The sequence below is a fragment of the Xenopus laevis genome, chromosome 9_10L (genome assembly GCF_017654675.1).
Source record: "Xenopus laevis strain J_2021 chromosome 9_10L, Xenopus_laevis_v10.1, whole genome shotgun sequence".
Taxonomy (NCBI): Eukaryota; Metazoa; Chordata; class Amphibia; order Anura; family Pipidae; genus Xenopus; species Xenopus laevis.
In genome coordinates, this window is record NC_054387.1 from 58975701 (window position 1) to 58994552 (window position 18852).

Here is an 18852-nt window from a genome sequence, read left to right on the forward strand (position 1 = left end):
CTTGTAGTCCCAGAGCAGAACCCCCACCCCCTGCACCTGTTAAGTGAGAGCTGAAATAAGAAACGCCTGTTATTTTCAGTCTTCTGCTGCTCCCTGAAGGCTCCCTGACTCTTCCAAATGCTTTGGGTGTGGAGTGCAGATCCCTTGGCAAGTCTCATCCCCGACTGTGCGAGCCAACATTTCCCTGATCAGTGCTCTTCCACCCACATAAATAAAGGGAAACACATTTTAGATTGAGTCCTGGGCAGGGCACTGTAATTCTGACTGATTTTTGAGCAAAGGCTTGTCAGACACTTTAATGGGATAGTGACATCTTTTTTAAGTACTTCTACTTATATGAGTTTGGGAACTGCAATTTAAGAATTGTTACTGTTTCAATAATTTGGCAGGTTATGAAAGTTTGAAAATAATTCTCCTTATCTAAACTGTTTTTTTGTGTCTCAAAATTGTTACAAAGTATCTTATTTGCACCCTTTAGCTGTTCTGGGCTCTCTGCTAAAAGCCAATTAAGTTAGAAACTTTGGGGTAAATTTATCAAAGAGCGAAGTTCCGCCACTAGAGTGAAATTTCGCAGCTCACAATTCATTTCTATGGGATTTTGAAAGGCATATTTATCAATGGGTGAAAGTGAAAGCTCACCCTTTGATAAATACGCCTTTAAAAATCCCATAGAAATGAATGGAAAGTGGCGAATTTTCACTCTAGTGGCGGAACTTCACTATTAACTTCACTCTTTGATAAATATACCCCAGTTTCTTTTTCTGGCTGTTCAGTGCAGAGAAAATAGGGACTTTCCAGTACAAATGAGGGACTGCAGGCTGAGCTGTCAAAAGAGGGACTGTTCCTCCGAAAAAGGGACAGTTGGGAGGTATGTAATTTGGCATTGAACCGGGGTCCTGGACACGGAGCCAGTGTCGGACTGGGATGCCAGGGGCCCACCAGAAAACCTCAGAACTTGGGCCGACCAGAAAACCTTAGACAACGGGACCACTTTCCAAACTATTATTTCTCCTCTCCTCACTTAACCTCTTTATATTCCTAGTCTTTTATATCTACTTACTATACTCTATTCTTCCCTTTTTAAGCCAAAGAAATAAGGAATGACCATGAAATAGGCCAAATGGTTAGAAGCAAGAGGCCCACTGACACCTGGGCCCACAGGGAGTTTTCCTGGTATCCCGGTGGGCCAGTCTGACAATGCATGGAGCACTCCTGACAATGGATATGAAAGATGCTGCAAACTTTATGTGATTGTGGGAAAATTTGCATTCAGACAGCATCTCTTCATGTATACCACTGATATGGTGTCATATTAAAGGGTCACTATACCTTACATAGTTACATAATTACACAATTAAATCGGGTTGAAAAAAGACAAAGTCCATCAAGTTCAACCCCTTTAAATCAAAAAACCCAACATCCATACACACACCCCTTCCTACTCTCACATAAATTATATATACCCATATCTATACTAACTATAGAATTTAGTATCACAATAGCCTTTGATATTATGTTTGTAGCATAACATATTGCAACAAATTTTGTGGAGAAAACCCATAAACTTGAACGGGAATATGAGACAAGTTATTCTGAATTGCGAAAGCCAGCTGGATGACTCGTGAAACGTCTTCAAGGAAAGAAAAAAAAACAGAGCAAGTCCAGTTGATTTGACTTATTTCTATAGATATAGGCATAAAACGTGTTTGTTACTGTTGCATCGGCCCTATGCAATACCTGAAACATGGTGTGAAATACACTTACACATTTGTGTGTGTGTGTGTTTACATTGGGGCAATTGGATTGGATGCTCCACAGGAAATTGTGAGTAATAGACAGACAGAAAAACAAATAGATGACATGCATTGTATCCACAAACTAAGCCATTTAGCAGGCAGTCCCCTGTTGCATGGCCCAGTCACATTATCTGCATTGCTGGAAGGCCTGACATGCCAAGAAACACACTCTGCAGATAACTGCCTGGCAGTGAGGGGGTTACATGGACTGCAGCTGTTTGCTGGATATTCACAAGTATTATTAGTATCTCTAAAGGGATTCGATCGCTCACATCAGCAACTCTCCCAGCTGAGGGTTTCCAAAATACAAACTGCTCCCAGGCTAACTTACCCTGCCGTACACTTATACAGATATATATATATATATCTATATTTTTATATACACACACACATACACAATGTGTGTAGCTCTAACCCTCCTCCATTACTCTTCTCTCTTATTTCATAGAACATTTCCTCTAAGTTTTACAGTGTGTATTATTGGCCAGACATACAGACTAACCAAATCCCTGGTTTGTTACTGTATAGATTGTGTACTTATTGAAACACACATGATTGCTTTGATGATGCACCCTGTCCAATGGAATACAATACAATTCCAAGTCGCTTTCCAATAACCATTCATGAAACATTTCAAGTGGTTTGAAAGTTAAGTGTAGATGTAATTGCTATTCAAATCAGTACTTGTTTATATCCCTTTCTGGCTTGTTCTGCCTCCTGAAATAATGTAGCAGGAGTCCGTTCTCCTCAAGGCCTGTTAATCAGCTGGTTTCTCTTACATTGTTTCAAGCCAGGACAGCAGAGAATCAGCCACTTACAAATAAAATTAATGCCACTGTATAATGGTAAGTTGCTTAAAATGACGTGTTATACAAAACAACAGTTTGTGTGACTTCCCCGGTTACAGTCCAAATTACGCTCTAAATCTGACCTATCTACCCTGGACTATTTATCCCAGATCTTTCTCCTTCCCTGTCCTATTCACAGCCACCCAGTATCTAGAGAGAGCAGCCCCCATGCAGGCAGAAAGCAGAGGAAATGTTCACAACCCCAGTTCCTGTTATCTGCACATTTCTGCCCCTCCCTCCTGAGCCATGTGCAACTGTCTGACACTTTTTTTTTCCATTTCAGAGAGAGACAGAGAGGGTCAGAAAGCAGCCGGGGGGGTTTTGCTTGTGGATCTGCCTGACAGATTTTGGGATAAACTTCCCCAGGAGAAGCTCTAGAGTTGTGCCCATACAAACTGAGGATGAATAACTTCACCACAACGCCACGTGAGTATTGCAGTGCCCTCCTGCACCGGGCACCCCCCTTCCACTATGGAAAGAGATCTGACAAGGTTCTGCAATAGGGATGTCTGACTTGTGAGTGGGGGGGAACTGAAGGCATGAAAACTTATGCTAGGAATATACCACCACCCCCCATGACAAGTTATATTCTTCTATATTTTAGAAGCAGAGTAACAGAGATGTATGGATATTGTTACTTAATTATGTGTTTACTAGTTTGAACTAGTTAAAACATAATATTACATTACAGTAAGTAGTTAGGCAAGCTTAACTTAGGCAAATTGGTTTAACATGATGGACATGACTTTTTTGAACCTTATCTACTATGTTACTATATGACTATATTACTATGTGTCGTGTTTTGTCATATTTTGATGGATGAAAAGTCATTATCTCTCTGTCTGTATAATACTCCCTGCCCCCCATGAAATGCAATCAGCATGTTCTAGACCCATCTCCTGTTTGTCTTACAGACACTCTGACCCTCCCCCATAGATGCCATCAGAACGTTCTTGCCCCACCTCCTGTTTGAGTCACAGACTCCCTGCACCTCCCCCTGTAAGCTGCCATCAGAATGTTCTAGACCCACCCACTGCTTGAGTTACAGACTCCCAACCCCACCTGTAAACTGCCATCAGAGTATTCTAATCCTACATACTGCCTGTCCCTCCATCAGAGTATTCTACTCACTGCTAGACAATTTGCGATTGGTCTTTTAACAAATTTGTTATTATTTATGTCTCCATTGTATTGCTGTCATGTTGTAATTTAAAAGCTATCTGGTACTGCCCAAATAGAATCAATACAAGTTAGAATAAAGGCAAAATCACAGTGTTGGGGTCAGTGGCCCAGTAACCAGATAGCAATTTAAATGTCAGGCCAGAGAGAGGCAGAATGGGCAGGCGGGATTTGTGGTGAGGCCACAAAGGCCAGGGCCTAGGATGGCAAACCTTTAGGGGCGGCATGCAGCCCAGCTGCTCGCTGAGGAGCACCAGTGCTCCGGCGTTTGCACTTGCGGGAGGAGCGGCTGACGGGCACTAGGACCGTGCGGCCAGCAATACAAATCTGGCCCTGAGAATGGGAAAGCTAAACATACAAAAACCATAAAAACAACTGAAAAGTTGCTTGTAATAGGTCCATCACTAACGGACCAAATGTGTATTTGTTGTATTCAACAAACAGTTAGGCCATACATTCTACATTATGTCTTGAGCTTTCTGTATGAGAATTGCAGATCTGTGCCTCCAAATATATCCGAGTAGCCCTCATATTTTCTGTTGAGCACATACTCTGGGCTGCTGTCACTTACCCGAGCTTAGGGACCGACTCACAATATTGTATATATATATATATATAATATAACAAAGCTGATTCATTCAGATTCACATGCATTCAGTCTGCATCAGTGTTGATTCATATTCTGCCTTGTGGCATCAGCTTCTATGACAGATGTGACCTCACTTCCTGCTAGTGTGTTCATGATCTCAAGAGATGTACAACGTATTCCTGAACTACAATTTACAACATGCCCCAACAGCTGTTTCTACCTGACTGGGGATGCTGGGAGTTGTGGTCCCACAGCAGCTGAGTAATCACATGTAACAGAGCCTATAGCTCAGCTAAATTGAGTTTCCAAGAAGAATGGAAATGTATTATGAGCACCCACTGAAGAAAGATTAATGGAAACCTGCGCCAGCTGCCGTATGCTGTGCTATAATACAACAGTCCTGGGGCGATCCACCCTCTCTGTATTGTGTTCTGAAGCTGCTCACATCACACTCAATTAGCTTTCCATCTGTCCTTTAATGGCCTCACAGCCGATCTTCCTGATAATGCAAACAGGATATCCCTGCATCCTGTCCCAGCCAGTCCCAGTCCCACATGGAAACTCACTGGGTCTACAATAACATACAAATATACATTCCCCAAGATACAGATCATTCCCGGTCTCCACATCAACTGGATCCCTGTATTAAGGATATACTTCCACATTTATTTCTAGGAATTTGGTTGGGATTTGATGGCCTGCAGTCTGGGTACCATTTATATTAAGTATTAATATACTTTATCTTTCCCTATGGTCTCCCTACTTTCCTACTGTTTTCATCCTGTCCTACTGTCTCCATCTAGTCTACTGTCTACATCTACTCTATGGTCTCCATATTGGTCTGCTGTCTCAACTTTTACTACTGTGTCCATCTTCCTCTATGGTCGCCATATTGTCCTACAATCTTCATCTTGCCCTAGCATCTCTGCCTTCACCTACCTCTCACATTCTTTTCTTACTGCCTCTGTCTTGTCCTGCTGTCTCCATTTTGCCCTACTATCTTCATATTGTCCTGCTGTCTCTATCTTGTCCTTTTAGTGCAAATTGTGTGTGCTTCAACCATCTCTTAGAACCCCCAAGGGGCAGCGTTCAATGCAGTCCGGAAGCCCTTGCCAGGGGCAAAATATAAATTGGAAAAAATACCGCTGCGGCACCTCTTTGTTGCAGAAGCGGAAAGATGTGTTTATTACGTCAGAAAACAGGCAACATTTCACCCTTTCTCAAGCCTTTTCCACTTGTGCGACAAAGAGGTGCTTCAGTGGTATTTTTTCCATTCTATCTTGTCCTTTTATCTCTAACATGCCTTACAGTCTTCTAATTGTCCTAGTGTTGTCACCTTGCCCTGGTGTCTGTATCTTGCTCTATACAGTGCTGTCCAACTTCTTTGGTACTGAGGGCCGGAATATTTATGGTGGAGGGCCAATCATAATGGAGGCCAGTGTTGACCACTCCCTGTTTCTAAACCATACCTACTTAAAACCACACATTTGGCGGCGAAAAATATTGCGCATTAAAAAAATTTGACTTGCATCAAAATTGTCGTGTACATAAAAATGATCCCACATCAAAATTATTCGGACACCCATTGACTTTAATGCATTTGGACCAAATAGTTACGCATATAAAAATTGACGCTCGCGTTAAAATTGATGCCTATTAACAGGGGCCAGTTAATCTCAGTACTGATACCCTGCTGTGATTGCTTACAAAAGGTAAGCAGTCATTGCAGGCAGACTTGAATGTGGGGGCCACAGAAGGGGAGACGCCAGTTAGACAGCACTGCTCTATAAGAAATGTGATTATTATTTAGTATGAATGTATAGCTGATTGTGTGCCCAGAACCTTCTTCTTTGTATATTTGTATTCATAGATATGGGTAGGAGCTGCCATATTATTTCCCTATTATTTCCCTTAGACAGTGCCCTAGGAGGGAATAGCTTATTGTGTGCCCAGAACATGACTTCTCTGTATATTTGTATTTATGCATATGGGTGGGAGCTGCCATATTTTTTCCTTTACACAGTACAGTACAAGGGTATAGCTCATTGTGTGCCCAGAACATTTCTGCTCTATCATTTTTCAACCTCACCTACTATGTACAGTATGTACTAAGAGCAGCCAGCAGGAGAGGGGGTTGAGTTTTCGTCTATCACTATTACACATTAAATATTAGTGAGCCCTGTGGCTGGAGATGTATAAATGACTAATCATGTGGTGGTGGAGGGGGGTTAATTCATTCACATTACTCTTCCTTTTTCATAATTAAAGCTGTTAACTATAAACTTCTGTTCTCTCATAGCCCCAGGCTGGTCACATGTTACACATAAGAAGAGCAGTCATATGTTACTTTAACTCAATCTTACCTACAGATATCCTCCACCGGGTCACTAATGGTAAGGGAATTGCTGCTCTGTTGACCTGATTACTAATGGCTTGTCCTGACTCAGGTCATGTGATTATGTTGGGGTAATTACATTCAAAGATGCACCACAATTTTTCTACCTGGGGCAAACTATAAAACAGAGCAAAGCCCAGCATATCCGTACAATGTGCAGCAGTCTATTTCGTTTCCAGTCCGTCCCTTCAAAGCGTTTTGCAAAATGCATTAAACACCCCCTGGGGGCTTCTTTAAATTAGTTCATGAAATGAATAGTGTAAATTCAATTAATGCCAGCGGAGCAGGGCACCGTGCCCAGAGGTTTCACAGAGACAGAGAGAAGAACTGGGAAGGCAAGATCATTACTTACCCTTTGAGTCATTCTATATAAGAGTCTTTCTTTCCCCCAAAGCAGCATTTCCCCCAGAATTCCTGCTTTACTGCTCCTTGTTACTCCTAAAGTTACTATATATGATATCTTGATGTGTGCAAATTGTGCCTACAGTCATATTGGTGTCCCATGGGTCTCTGTGCCTGCACTTTTAGTCTCATTAATAAACAAAATTGTCACATACCAGGAAAAACACAAGAATTTAGCATTAGCTATTTAGTATATTGCACTTTGCATCTTTCCTTGCAGTTTGTAAATGACCCACAAGTATCTGTCTGGCTTTTTATATGCTTTGCACTGCTGGTTCTGACTCCTAAACAACGCAGTAGAATTCAGCTAAATAGCAAACCTGCAGTAGAAGTGCTATATTGCTTCAGGAGTCAGAACCAGAGAAAGGGACAATGTACTGGTTTCAATAGCAATGATATTTACACATAACTTAAAAATCAATATACATAGGAGTATAGGAGTATATTTTGGAAAGTTGCATTTCCTTAAATTTCCCCTTTAAAAAAGCAACTAGAGATTAACCCACTGAATTCCAGGAGGAAAATCCATTTGCTACACTGGCAAATATATTTATATATTTGTTTTAAATCCTCTTTCAGTCTTACTTTCCTTTGTCAGCTAATAAGCTTCCCCCTAGTGATATCAACCCCTCGCTGTGGCTCTGCTGCGCTGCTGGAGCACTAGGAATTTAACTTTGGCTTGGCTCTTATCTCAGAGGCAAGAATTTATTTCCAAGCTGTGGAGATAAATCCCAAGGAGGAGCTGAGCTGGTTATCAGTGTTCTACAGGAGGTACCAGGGAGGGAGAGGGTCCCAGCCCTGAGAAGGCAGGAAGGCCATGATAAGGGCCACACACACATGTTTATACCCTCTGCCTCCTGTTTCTCAGCATGGCATCATTTTTTCCCACTGTCTTCTTACAACTTGTTCTGGGGATGTATTTAATAATATTTTGTAACATTTCTTTTCAACCTTAAACTTTGCTTCCACTGATAAGAGCATAAATAAACCACCCAGTCCATGTGATCCACCCAATGCGTTTTAATGATTTGTTTCAATCCTCACAGTAACATGGTATGAATCAGATGTTTCCAAAACTAGTTTCTTCTAACTGCTGGGAGGCTGTTTCCTGTATCTATTCCCTTTGTTATAAAAAAAAAAACAAACCAGCAATAAAAGTTAAACTGGAATTGTAATCCCTTGTATTTAGTTAAGGCAAAAAGACATGGGAATTTTAAATTAGGCCCCTATCTAGTGTTGCCAAGCCCTATTTCTGTAGAGATTGAGATCAGAGTAGTCAGTAAACACTTTCCCCTTGTCTCTTTCCTTATATATTAGGTACCTATATAGTGCTACCAATCCCTATTTCTGTAAGAGAAATGAGAGCAGAGCAGGCTATTACCCTTCCAACAATTTCCCCATGTCTATTTCCTTATATATGAAGTACCCATCTAGTGCTACCAATTCCTATTTCTGTAGAGGAAATGAGAGCAGAGCAGGCAGTAACCCTTCCAACACTTTCCCCTTGTTAATTCCCCATATTTTAGGCACATATCTAGTGCTACAGATCCCAATTTCTGTAGGTGAAATGATAGCAGAACAGTCAGTAACCCTTCCAACATGTTCCCTGTGTCTATGTCCTTATATAACAGGTACCTATCTAGTGCTACTAATCCCTGTTTCTGTAGGGAAATGAGAGCAAAGAAAGTAAAGGAAAGATCTAAGCCTATGTGATAAATTCCCCAACTCTGGTTGGAAGCTGCCATCCACATAACAAAGTTTGTCCCTCACTTATAAAGCTCTATAGGAATTATAAATGCCAATTTTTGTTTAATATTGTCTGCATTCCTGCCACAATGTAGCAGTTTCAATATGGCACTTCTTATTCTCTTAATTTTATAATGTATCAGCAGCAGATGATTAACACACCTGACAGACAAACAAATTGACATTTAAACATAACTATAAACCAAGTGAGAATAAGCAATGGATATTGGGAAGTTTCTTAGAATTAGACTGGTTTTTAATTAAGCAATATTGTATTTTAGGGTTTACATCCCCTTTAAGGGCAATAATAGCAGCACTACGTCTAATTGCTACACTAGAATGGAGTTTGATTCCTGACAATTGTTGAAGAGACAGAAAAAACTCAATTTGTTACATTTCACATCTCCAGAGATAAAAAGGAACTTCCTTTATGTTCTGTCTCTGTATCATTTTCCGCTTAATAACGACTTCTATTCGGAAGAGCTTCGCCGTCTACTCTTGCAGCGCAAAGGATGACAATGGCAGATGCCCCTAAGGTATCTGAGCAAACGCACGACTGGCGAAGTCTAAGGACAGAGAAACAGTAGTGACAGCATCAGGTCTTATAGAGAGGGAACAGGGATCCATTGTTCTGATTCTCTGATGTCTGACACGCCATTGATCCCCAGACGTTGGAGGATTGAGCAGAACTTTAGAGGAACGTCCCTGTCAGGATTCGGCAATGAAAGGCGACGTGTGGCTCAGATCTGATGCTTAGGGGAATCTTTCAAGTTGATAAGATATATTTAGAAACACAATTGCTGCAGGGCGGAGGCAATAAAAGAGGTTCTATAGTCTCCACAATAAATCTTGGGGCCTAATGAATACAATGCAAATGATTCCATTTATTAGAGATAAAAATACCAGATGTAAAATGATATAAGTATGTTTATTGTACAGTATGATCCAATCCATTAAAAACAGGATACTGGTAATATTTAGGGCATGATGGGACTATTTCAGTGCTTATGGTCAAAGTAATTGGCAGTAATGGCTGCTCTGAGTCAAATAAATTTAATCTAAACTGACAAAACATTCTGGTTAAAAAGACAAATATTGGTAAAAATTGACTGTGTCTTTGGTACAGTTACACTTACCTTTCATGGTTTTTAATTGGAATTAGCAAAATGCCAAATAATTAGCATTCTAATAGCATTATAAGACATTATAATATCTGCTCATTACAGGCTGACAATTAATAATTGATTGGGATGGGCAAACCTGTCCCATTTCGATATGGCAAAATTTAGAAATGTTATCCTTCACTTAAGGAATTATGGGTGTTGAGCAAATTATGCCTCTGTGGCCAGCTATGGACCCAGAACCACAGGTCCAATGTTATTAACATGAGCACCAATCAAAACTTACAGACATTGAGTCTCAGTCTTACTAGATCTCAGCAGAAGTACAAGTCTTGTAGAGTCACTAAATGGAAGAACCAAAGATGTTGGGATGAAATGACACTGAAATTGTTGTTGAGTTCTAAAGTGTTAACCAAAAATATTATTATGCCTCTGAAGATAACCTTCAGAGGCACATTTATTAAAAATCTAATTTCGAATCAATATGAGTTTTTTAAACTTGATTTTACTCGAAATTCGAATGGGGGTTATTTATTAAAAAAAATCGAATTTCTAAAACTCGGACAAAAATTTCCGACCTGAAAAAATCTGATTGTCAGGATGGCTACCAACAGAATAAAAATGGTCACTGAACCTCTACCATTGACTTATACATGAACTTGAATTCGAGTTTTTAAAGGGCCAGAGTATAATAAATCTTGAAATTCGAATTTGAATTAAAACTCGAATCGAGTTTGGATAATTCACAATTCAAATTTGAGAGTTTTGACTGTAAAAAACCTTAATAAATCTGCCCCTTGGTATATAATAGAATGTCCTATTTCTAGCACATGTATCTATTATTTATTCTTGGTATTTGTTTAGTTATTTCCTTTCCTCTTCTACCTCCTTCCAGCATTCAAATGGAGGGGGGTCACTGACCCCAGCAAAAAAAAAAAAACAATTGCCCTGTGAGGCTATAATTTATCTGTTATTGCTTTATTACTCTTTACTACTGATCTTACTATTTCCTATAATTTTTCCAGTCTCTCACTCCAAATTGTCCTCTTGAGAGGGAGTGCATCCCATGATGGGTGTTTCTTTCTTATGTTCCATGTGTTGGTTAAGTTGTTGATTAGGACTTGCAGACAGTTTACAAATATGATTTAACTATCACCTAATTTTAATATAGGATTTCTTCTAATTCATTCACAGCTGCAGAGAATGGAGGGGGAGTGGATGCAGCCATTATTGGAGGTAAGATGAATTATTATATAATAGCATAACATATAACTACATGAGCTAAAACCATATAGGGACGAAAATCAGGACAAATTAAGGCTTGTTTTTTCCGGGTCTTTCTTTGTACCCTGAAATGTAATGCTTTGTGCTCCTGCTGTGGGGCCTGCATTTAGAAGAGCTGTATATAGGAGAGGCATGTGGCACTCAGATGACACCTTAATTTGCAGCTCATTAAGGAAAATCATGCTGGGAAACATAGGAGGGTGCAAGTCAATAAAGAGCCATTCAGAAAAGGGTTAGGTTCATGGGGCCACTATTTTCCATCCCTCTGCACTACTGCACTTGCACCTATCCTCCTCATCACAAAGGTTCCTTATAGAAAGGTCTGTAACAAACTGCCCCCTATGAAAAAGCCACACCAAGCCTTTAGTTACCAGGTTAGTGAGTGTAAATGAATTGGAAGTGGGTGAGACTAGAATTACTTTAATTCAAATTGTTGAAGTTTCCTATCTCTTTCCTGTAAAGGTGTGGCAGTTGCTGTCATTGTGGTATTTATCTGCCTGTTGATTGTGGTTCTTCGCTATCTATATCGGCAGAAGGGCACATACCATACCAACGAGGCCAAGGGTACTGAATTTGCCGAAAATGCTGATGCAGCCCTGAAAAATGACCCCTCTCTCCAGGAGGCCGTAGATGAAACCAAAAAGGAATATTTCATCTGATCTGATGGCTCCACTGTGCCCCAAGTCTTTCCATTTTCTGTTTGGTTTTCTTTAAAGGATTAACAGCTGCCAACACTAAGCTCATCTCTAAAAAGCACTACTACTTGTGGCTCAGGGAAGACCTTATTTATCAGGTGAATGAAACTCACACACTGGATTATCAGTCTGAGGGAAACATTGTTTCACCACAGCCTTTGGAAATCCACTGTTTAGGTGCATATGATGACAATGTGCCCCTGGCAAGTCAACAAGATGACCATGTTCTTAAGGCAAGCCAATGAGATGACCATGTTCCCAAGGCTCATTAAGCATTTACAACCTGGAACTGTGTTTCACTAGTTGAAGAAAACATTAATTTCCCTCTGGATTCTGAAGTCATTCTTAATACCCTAAACCTAACCCTAACTGTTTCAGCACTGAAGATGGTGAGGAAACATCATCAATGATTACTGAATGGTGAAGGTCTATGCTTAGTTAACAGCGCAAGAGGCATTTCGATTTTAACTTAAGTTTTTATTGGCAGCTTTAAACATGGTGAGAACATTATATAAATTGTGTATTCTCTGGAGGTTGCTCAAGGGGCTGTGTTTAATGATCCATTCCGTGATACCTATAGAAAAATGTTCATTAGAACCTTCTGTCCGGGTAACCAAATGGTGCAGTTTCTAGATGCAGAGATGGTCAACCTTGGTTCACCAAATGTTACTGCTCTACAACTCACAGCATCTCGTTGATAGATGAAGGTTCTTGCTAGGTGTTGAGTGGGGTTGTCATCTGGCTAGTGTTATACTCGCTCAGCCCATAAATGCCACTGTTAAATAAGAAGGCTGGTAATGTTCTCCAGACAAGATGGTGTTCCTAGTTCCTAGTGCTGTAACATCTATAGAGAGTAATGAATATCTCTGTTTGCTCATAGGGTGGTTATTGAGATATTCCAAAAATGTTAGCATGCAATTCTGTATCATTGCTTCTAGGTGGCTTAAAGTCAATAAAGGGCAAATACTCCCCAGTGTATTGCTAATTGCTAAACAGCCCCAGCGCAGTTACCCATAGCATTTCAGAATCAGAACTCATCAAAGACAGATGCTTGTGTTATTGAATTTGTGTCTCTGGAGAATGCATCTGCTGAAGTAAGCAATTTGGCAGCTCCAAGTCATGTGCACATGATACGTTTGTTTATATTGGATACATATGTATAAATGGGGCACCATATTGGTTTCCTAAAGCTATTTATGTCCATAGAACATTCCTCATTCTAAATTGCAGTAACAATTGCTCTGTTGTTTGCAATTGTTGTCGTCTTGTGGTCAAGAATAGATAGTGCTATTGTTCCTCTGGCAATGGGGAATTTATTAGCTAAGGCAGGAATGTACATCTTAAGATCCACGAAGAGGGTTTATTTATCATGCTGTGTAAAAAGTGGAGTGAAACATTACTGTTGAAATCGAATTACTGGTTCATTGCTCTGGACAACATCATAGTTACTGCTTCACTCTCTTTACACAGCATGATAAATAGGCCCCACTGTGTTTTGACCACTAGGAGAACCAGCGCCGATTCGGACCTAAGCGCCGCCTGAGGCGGCTCCTGCAATGCCGCCCCCCCTCGCCGACTTACTTGTCGGGAGGGGAGGCAGGAACACTAATGCGGAGAGCGCAATTGCGCTCTCTCGCATTAGTAAAGCCGAATTTCCAGTTTAAAAACCGGAAATTCAGCTCTTAAAGGTGCAGGACCGGCTTTTTGCCGCCCCTGGAAACCGCTTCGGCGTTGCCGCCTGAGGCGAGCGTCTCAGCTCGCCTCATTGGCGGCGCGCCCCTGAGGAGAACATGCTGGGTGAATGTGGACCTCCTATGGATTTTAATGGACTCCAGTAAAACCCAAGAACTCCATAGACCTCTTTGTGTGACATCATGTTTTCTTATTGACCCGGTCCCCAAAGATGGATCATTTTGAAACAACACTGAGCTAAGGGAAGCCAAAGGCAACTCCCAGTCCTTATGATAAAAGAAGATACCCATAGAAGGAATGTTTTGTAACCAAGATTTATGACCCATTCTTGCACCTTAAGAGTAAAATTACATACTTACCTACCGATGAGTTGCCTCTGATTCTAGTGATATGCATTGCAGTTTCCTCTAGGGGTGAGAAGTATAAATACGATGGATTGGACTATTATATTATCTATATAAATATCTTTCCAATGACTTTTTTAAGTGTTTATATCTTAAAAGATTTAAAAAAAAAAAAACACATGCGGCTCTGAGTTTTATTTATTTAGGTGTTAAAGGCAAAATCTGTCATTCTGTCCTGTCGTCTTCTGCCTCCTTATTCACTGTTCATAAGTTATTTGGGCACCGAGCAATATTGCCTGGTCTTTGCTCTAAGACTCAAGCAATGAGTGGAACTAGAATGGCTTACAGGAGAGGTGCAGGGATCCTGTGACTCAAGCAGTGGGTGGAACTAGAACACTATAATGGCAGCTTACATCTATAGAGGCAGTCTGCAATGTGTAGTAGATTGTTTATATGGGCTAGATAAGAATGTTATAGTGTTGGTTTTGAAGGGGTGGTTCACCTTAATGGTAACTTTTAGTATGTTATAGAATGCCCAATTCTAAGCAACTTATCAATAGGTCTTCATTATTTATTTTTTCTAGGTTTATAATTATTTGCCTTTTTCTTCTGACTCTGCAGCTTTCAAATGGGCGTCGCTGACCCCTTCTAAAAACCAAATACTCTGTAAGGCTACGCATTTTTTGTTATTGCTAATTTATATTACTCATCTTTCTATTCATATCCCAGTATCTTATTCAGATTGATACATGCTTGCTATTGTAATATGGACCCTATCAACTAGATTGCTTAAAATGCAAATTGAAGAACTGCTGAATAAAAGGTTAAATAACTCGAAAACCACAAATTGCAAATTTTCGCAGAATATCACTCTCTGTATCATACTAAAAGTTCTTTTAAAGGTTAACCACCCCTTTAATGATGTCTGAAGTAGGGTTGTCACCCATCCAAGACCGGATTTCTCGGGCGGACGACCCTAGGCTGCTCGGTCTGATCGGGAGGCGGCGTCCTAGCGCCCTCCCACACACCCACGCGTGTGCACCGCGGGCAAACGGCGCTATTGAATGGAGATGCACAGGTCCCAATGATGCGGCTGGGCGGCATGCCGCTCCTAATTTTTCGCCGCCCTAGGCCCGGGCCTATGTGGCCTCGCCACAAATCCGGGCCTGACCTCAATAATCAATCAATAATGCACAGGCCTATCCAGTTGAAACCGGGGCTGGTATAACAAATTTATAATCCCCCTAAATTCAACCCCCCCCTTTTCACCCCTGGCCTGTCCTGAATTCACCCTAAAGCCCACTCCTGCTCAGTGCCCACCTACCCTCTTCCATTGTGTCATTGGCCCGCCTCCTCCACATCAGCAGCCTGTCCTCTTTCAAAACTGGCCAAGGTCTGGAGCCTTTGCAGCTATGCAATTATCACAGTTACTATTATAGTTTTCTGTACAGTTTTTCTGTGCAGTTACCTTCACTGTGTGCTCCATGGATAATCAATGAATATTAATGGGCTACAATACTTATAAAAGAATGGAGTTATAATTAGTAGCTCTATTATATCGCACTCAGAATAACAGGGTTACTGAAGATGGGTTAAACTATTAGTAGTGTAGTAGGTGAACTGGGGTTCAGTCACTTTTGGGTCCCACTACCATCTAAATATAGGAATATTCACTACATTTCCAATATTACCTGTGCAATATAACACAATAATTTCTCTGCCAGTCTTCAGTTACATGTAAGTATATATGAATATAACCCAGAGGCATGCAAGTAATCGAACACTCCCACACATGCAACGTTATTTAAACTAACAAAGGCTAAAAATGAAAAAGAAAACCTTCAATTCTTCTGAGTCACTAAATTGAACGATAGCTGCACACATGGCGAGAGAGAGAAACACCATAAAATCAGGCCGGGTGTGTGTTCATATTTTGGCTGCTAATGTACCCGGCACGGCACTGAGACCTGTGATTAGACTTCCTACAACACACACGGGGAACACTCGTCCTCCTTTGTCACGAAACTGCACTGCTGACAGTTTTATAGAAACCCTTCATTAATGGCACAAAGGTTGTTATGTTGTATCCTGTGCTGAAAAGGTTTCATTGGCAAGGTCAAGTATTGGCAATTAGCTCAATCATGGAACTCTGTATGCTTGGGACATTTACTGTTCTTTGTGTGTGTTTGGCGCAGTTATTGCAGCTGTCAAGTTGGGGACCGTGTGTCCAGTTAAACATTCTGCATGCACCGGTGCAGCAGCTGTTGTATCGATCTTTGACTCAAGTGTCACTAAAGTTTGGCCCCATCCCCAGATATCTCTTACTTATATTCACCAGTGTCTGAAAGGGCAATAAACGTCTGGTTTTGTTTTGTTTAAATCTAACCAAAATTCTTAGTCTTTTTTTTCTGACAAATTTAACCAGTGGGGGGCACTCTTTTACTATACACTGTGGCTAGAGGAGGCATGCTACATATTGTGATTGGGATACAGATTTCTACCTTCCTCATCAGGGAATGCTTTGCTCAGAGAAGCAAAAGTCCCAGTATCAATATTCCGTACAGTAGTGAAAGGGTCCTACAGTTGTACTGTAATTTCTACATTACACAGTAGCAATCTCCCCCCCCCCCATTCCATCCATTATAAGCAAAGTGAGATTCATATATCATCAGACTTCTAGGTTATACCAACGCCGCGGCTGAGCCGGGATTGCAATCCATTTATCATCTGTAAACAGTTGGAGACCGGCTCAGCAGCAGTCCTTCACTTCAAATGCCTCCTAAATTTAAATAATGGAGACCAAGCAGATTGGAACTACTGTTCCTTATTTCTAATTGCTGCCTGCTCCCATCACCCTTCTCTGTGGAAGGGACTGTGTTGGGCCTCAAACTGTTATAATGGCTTGAGCATGCCAAATGCTGGAGTAGCTTGTGTTTAGATGCACACTTACATGCTGACATAGACATATGTATTTAATTGTCAAAGAGGATATTAATATAATGGTGGTGGGTGGTTTAGATAAGACACAGAAGGTATGAATAAGGTTTGGATTCTATTTATGACATAGGTCGGTGGTTGTGGAACATAGAATGCATGTAAAATTAATTTTGACAAAAACATTGGAAGAAGGATAAAAAAACTGAGAAATGTTTCAGTCTATGTGGTCAGTCTACCTATCTAGAGGAATATTGGGTCAAGGATCTTAATTCCAACAGTTGGACTAGGGCACCCTGCTAGAGACTAAATCCAGCCACACTTGTACTACATACCACATACCTGATTATCTATATGTATACTGTATGTAGGTAGGGGGATCCCAAATTATAAATTTGTACCATGGATATCAGATGGTAGGTTTATTGGTCAATTTATTCCAGTGCATGGTTCTTGGACATCACCTTGTGGCCAGCTTTCTATTGTCCCATTCATTCTGGCTCAAGGCCAATAAATTGGATGCTGTAAAACAATGATCTTTTTCAGTTTAAGCCCTCTCTTTGTGGGCCAACTTTTATCGAGGGACCCCTTAGCTAACAACAAGGTTATAGATATATAAAAACACGGCACCATCTGCTATCTACTCCTAGTGAACCTAGCTGACTTTTGAAATTGGGTATATGTAGATTAGTGCTTTCCAACTGGCGGCCCCCTTGTGTGGACTTCCACTGAAATCTGGTTGCTTTCCTTTGTGTAAGAATAAAAAGTTATAAGAACTGAGATCAAGTCACACCTGTAATACCATGTATTGCTCACACCTCCATTGATCACACTTCAGACTGTCAGTTCACCTGTTCACAGACTGTATGAGCAGCACTGGCATTGTATCACTGCACTAGTTGCAGTATGTACTGTTTATCTGTTTATCTTCAAATCAATGCATGATTGCTAGGGTAATTTAGACCCTAGCAACCCGATTGCTGAAATTGCTAACTTGAGAGCTACTGAATAAAAAGCGAAATAACTCAAAAAACTAAAATAATGAAAAATGAAGTTCTACCCTTAAAGTGGCCCGTTGGTGGTTTTGAGATACTGTGGGACATTCACTTTCAGGAATTGTTGCTATTTAGTACACTGAGTTTTGTGATGAGATCACAGGTAAGGTTTCCATGATTGGTAAAGTAATGATTCAGGGGCTTTTTTGACTACCTGATAAGTCTACAAGAATGATTGATCCGCACACACAGCTACTTGTGCAAGCATGACACCCTTGAGGTTGCAAAGGTGAGAACATATAGTATTAAGCTCTAGAGCAAACTTCATCTGACTTGGGCTCATGGGCTGAGACTTAATGAGTCAATTAAGTACTGAGACCTTACAAAATAAAGTAAACCTGTTGGATCAACTGTCAGGGTGCCCAATCTCTGCTAAACTGCTAACTGGGGGTAGAGGGGAGTCTCACCCAGGAGTCATGAAGGTGAAAGCTCCAAATTAGGGTAAAGGCTAATACAACTCCAACTATATGGGTTGGAATACATGGATGATTTCCACGCGATCCGACGTGCTGCACAAAAATGCAGGTATCACTTTGGATGCAACAGAAATAAGGTAAGTAATGGAAATGTCGGGGGCGGGGCCGCATGTAGAGGAGGAAAGACGTGCTGCACGGAGCTCCGTACCGGACCCCACTGTCAGTCCATTACAAGTGCATCCTGAGGGCTGGGTAACATACATGCAACTCCCCCTACCACTCTGCTGTCTACCCCACACCAATCGGTGCAGGTGGAATGGGCAGAAACCGCACTCACACGCCAAAAACGAGGCGCG

The 18852-nt window shown here is 41.0% G+C and overlaps 1 protein-coding gene across 2 annotated transcripts; it reads left to right on the plus strand.

Annotated features, from left to right (window-relative positions):
* Window positions 1–2927: 2927 nt before the first annotated feature.
* On the plus strand, window positions 2928–13024 carry gypc.L (glycophorin C (Gerbich blood group) L homeolog). 2 transcript variants are annotated; one of them, XM_018234518.2, is made up of 4 exons: window positions 2928–3070; window positions 6712–6805; window positions 11271–11312; window positions 11823–13024. In XM_018234518.2, exons 2-4 carry the CDS (start codon window positions 6727–6729, stop codon window positions 12017–12019), a joined length of 318 nt encoding a protein of 105 aa, XP_018090007.1. In that variant the 5' UTR covers window positions 2928–3070; window positions 6712–6726; the 3' UTR covers window positions 12020–13024. The 2 variants fall into 2 exon arrangements, with proteins under 2 accessions (XP_018090007.1, XP_041432121.1); XM_041576187.1 differs by lacking the exon at window positions 6712–6805.
* The last annotated feature ends 5828 nt before the right edge of the window (window positions 13025–18852 follow it).

Excerpts from the sequence above, each read along its gene's own strand:
- gypc.L (XM_018234518.2), top strand. The coding sequence starts at position 6,727 with ATGTTACACATAAGAAGAGCAGTCATATGTTACTTTAACTCAATCTTA. Across the intron at positions 6,806-11,270 it reads CCTCCACCGGGTCACTAATG|CTGCAGAGAATGGAGGGGGA; the intron begins GTAAGGGAATTG and ends ATTCATTCACAG. Across the intron at positions 11,313-11,822 it reads GGATGCAGCCATTATTGGAG|GTGTGGCAGTTGCTGTCATT; the intron begins GTAAGATGAATT and ends TTTCCTGTAAAG.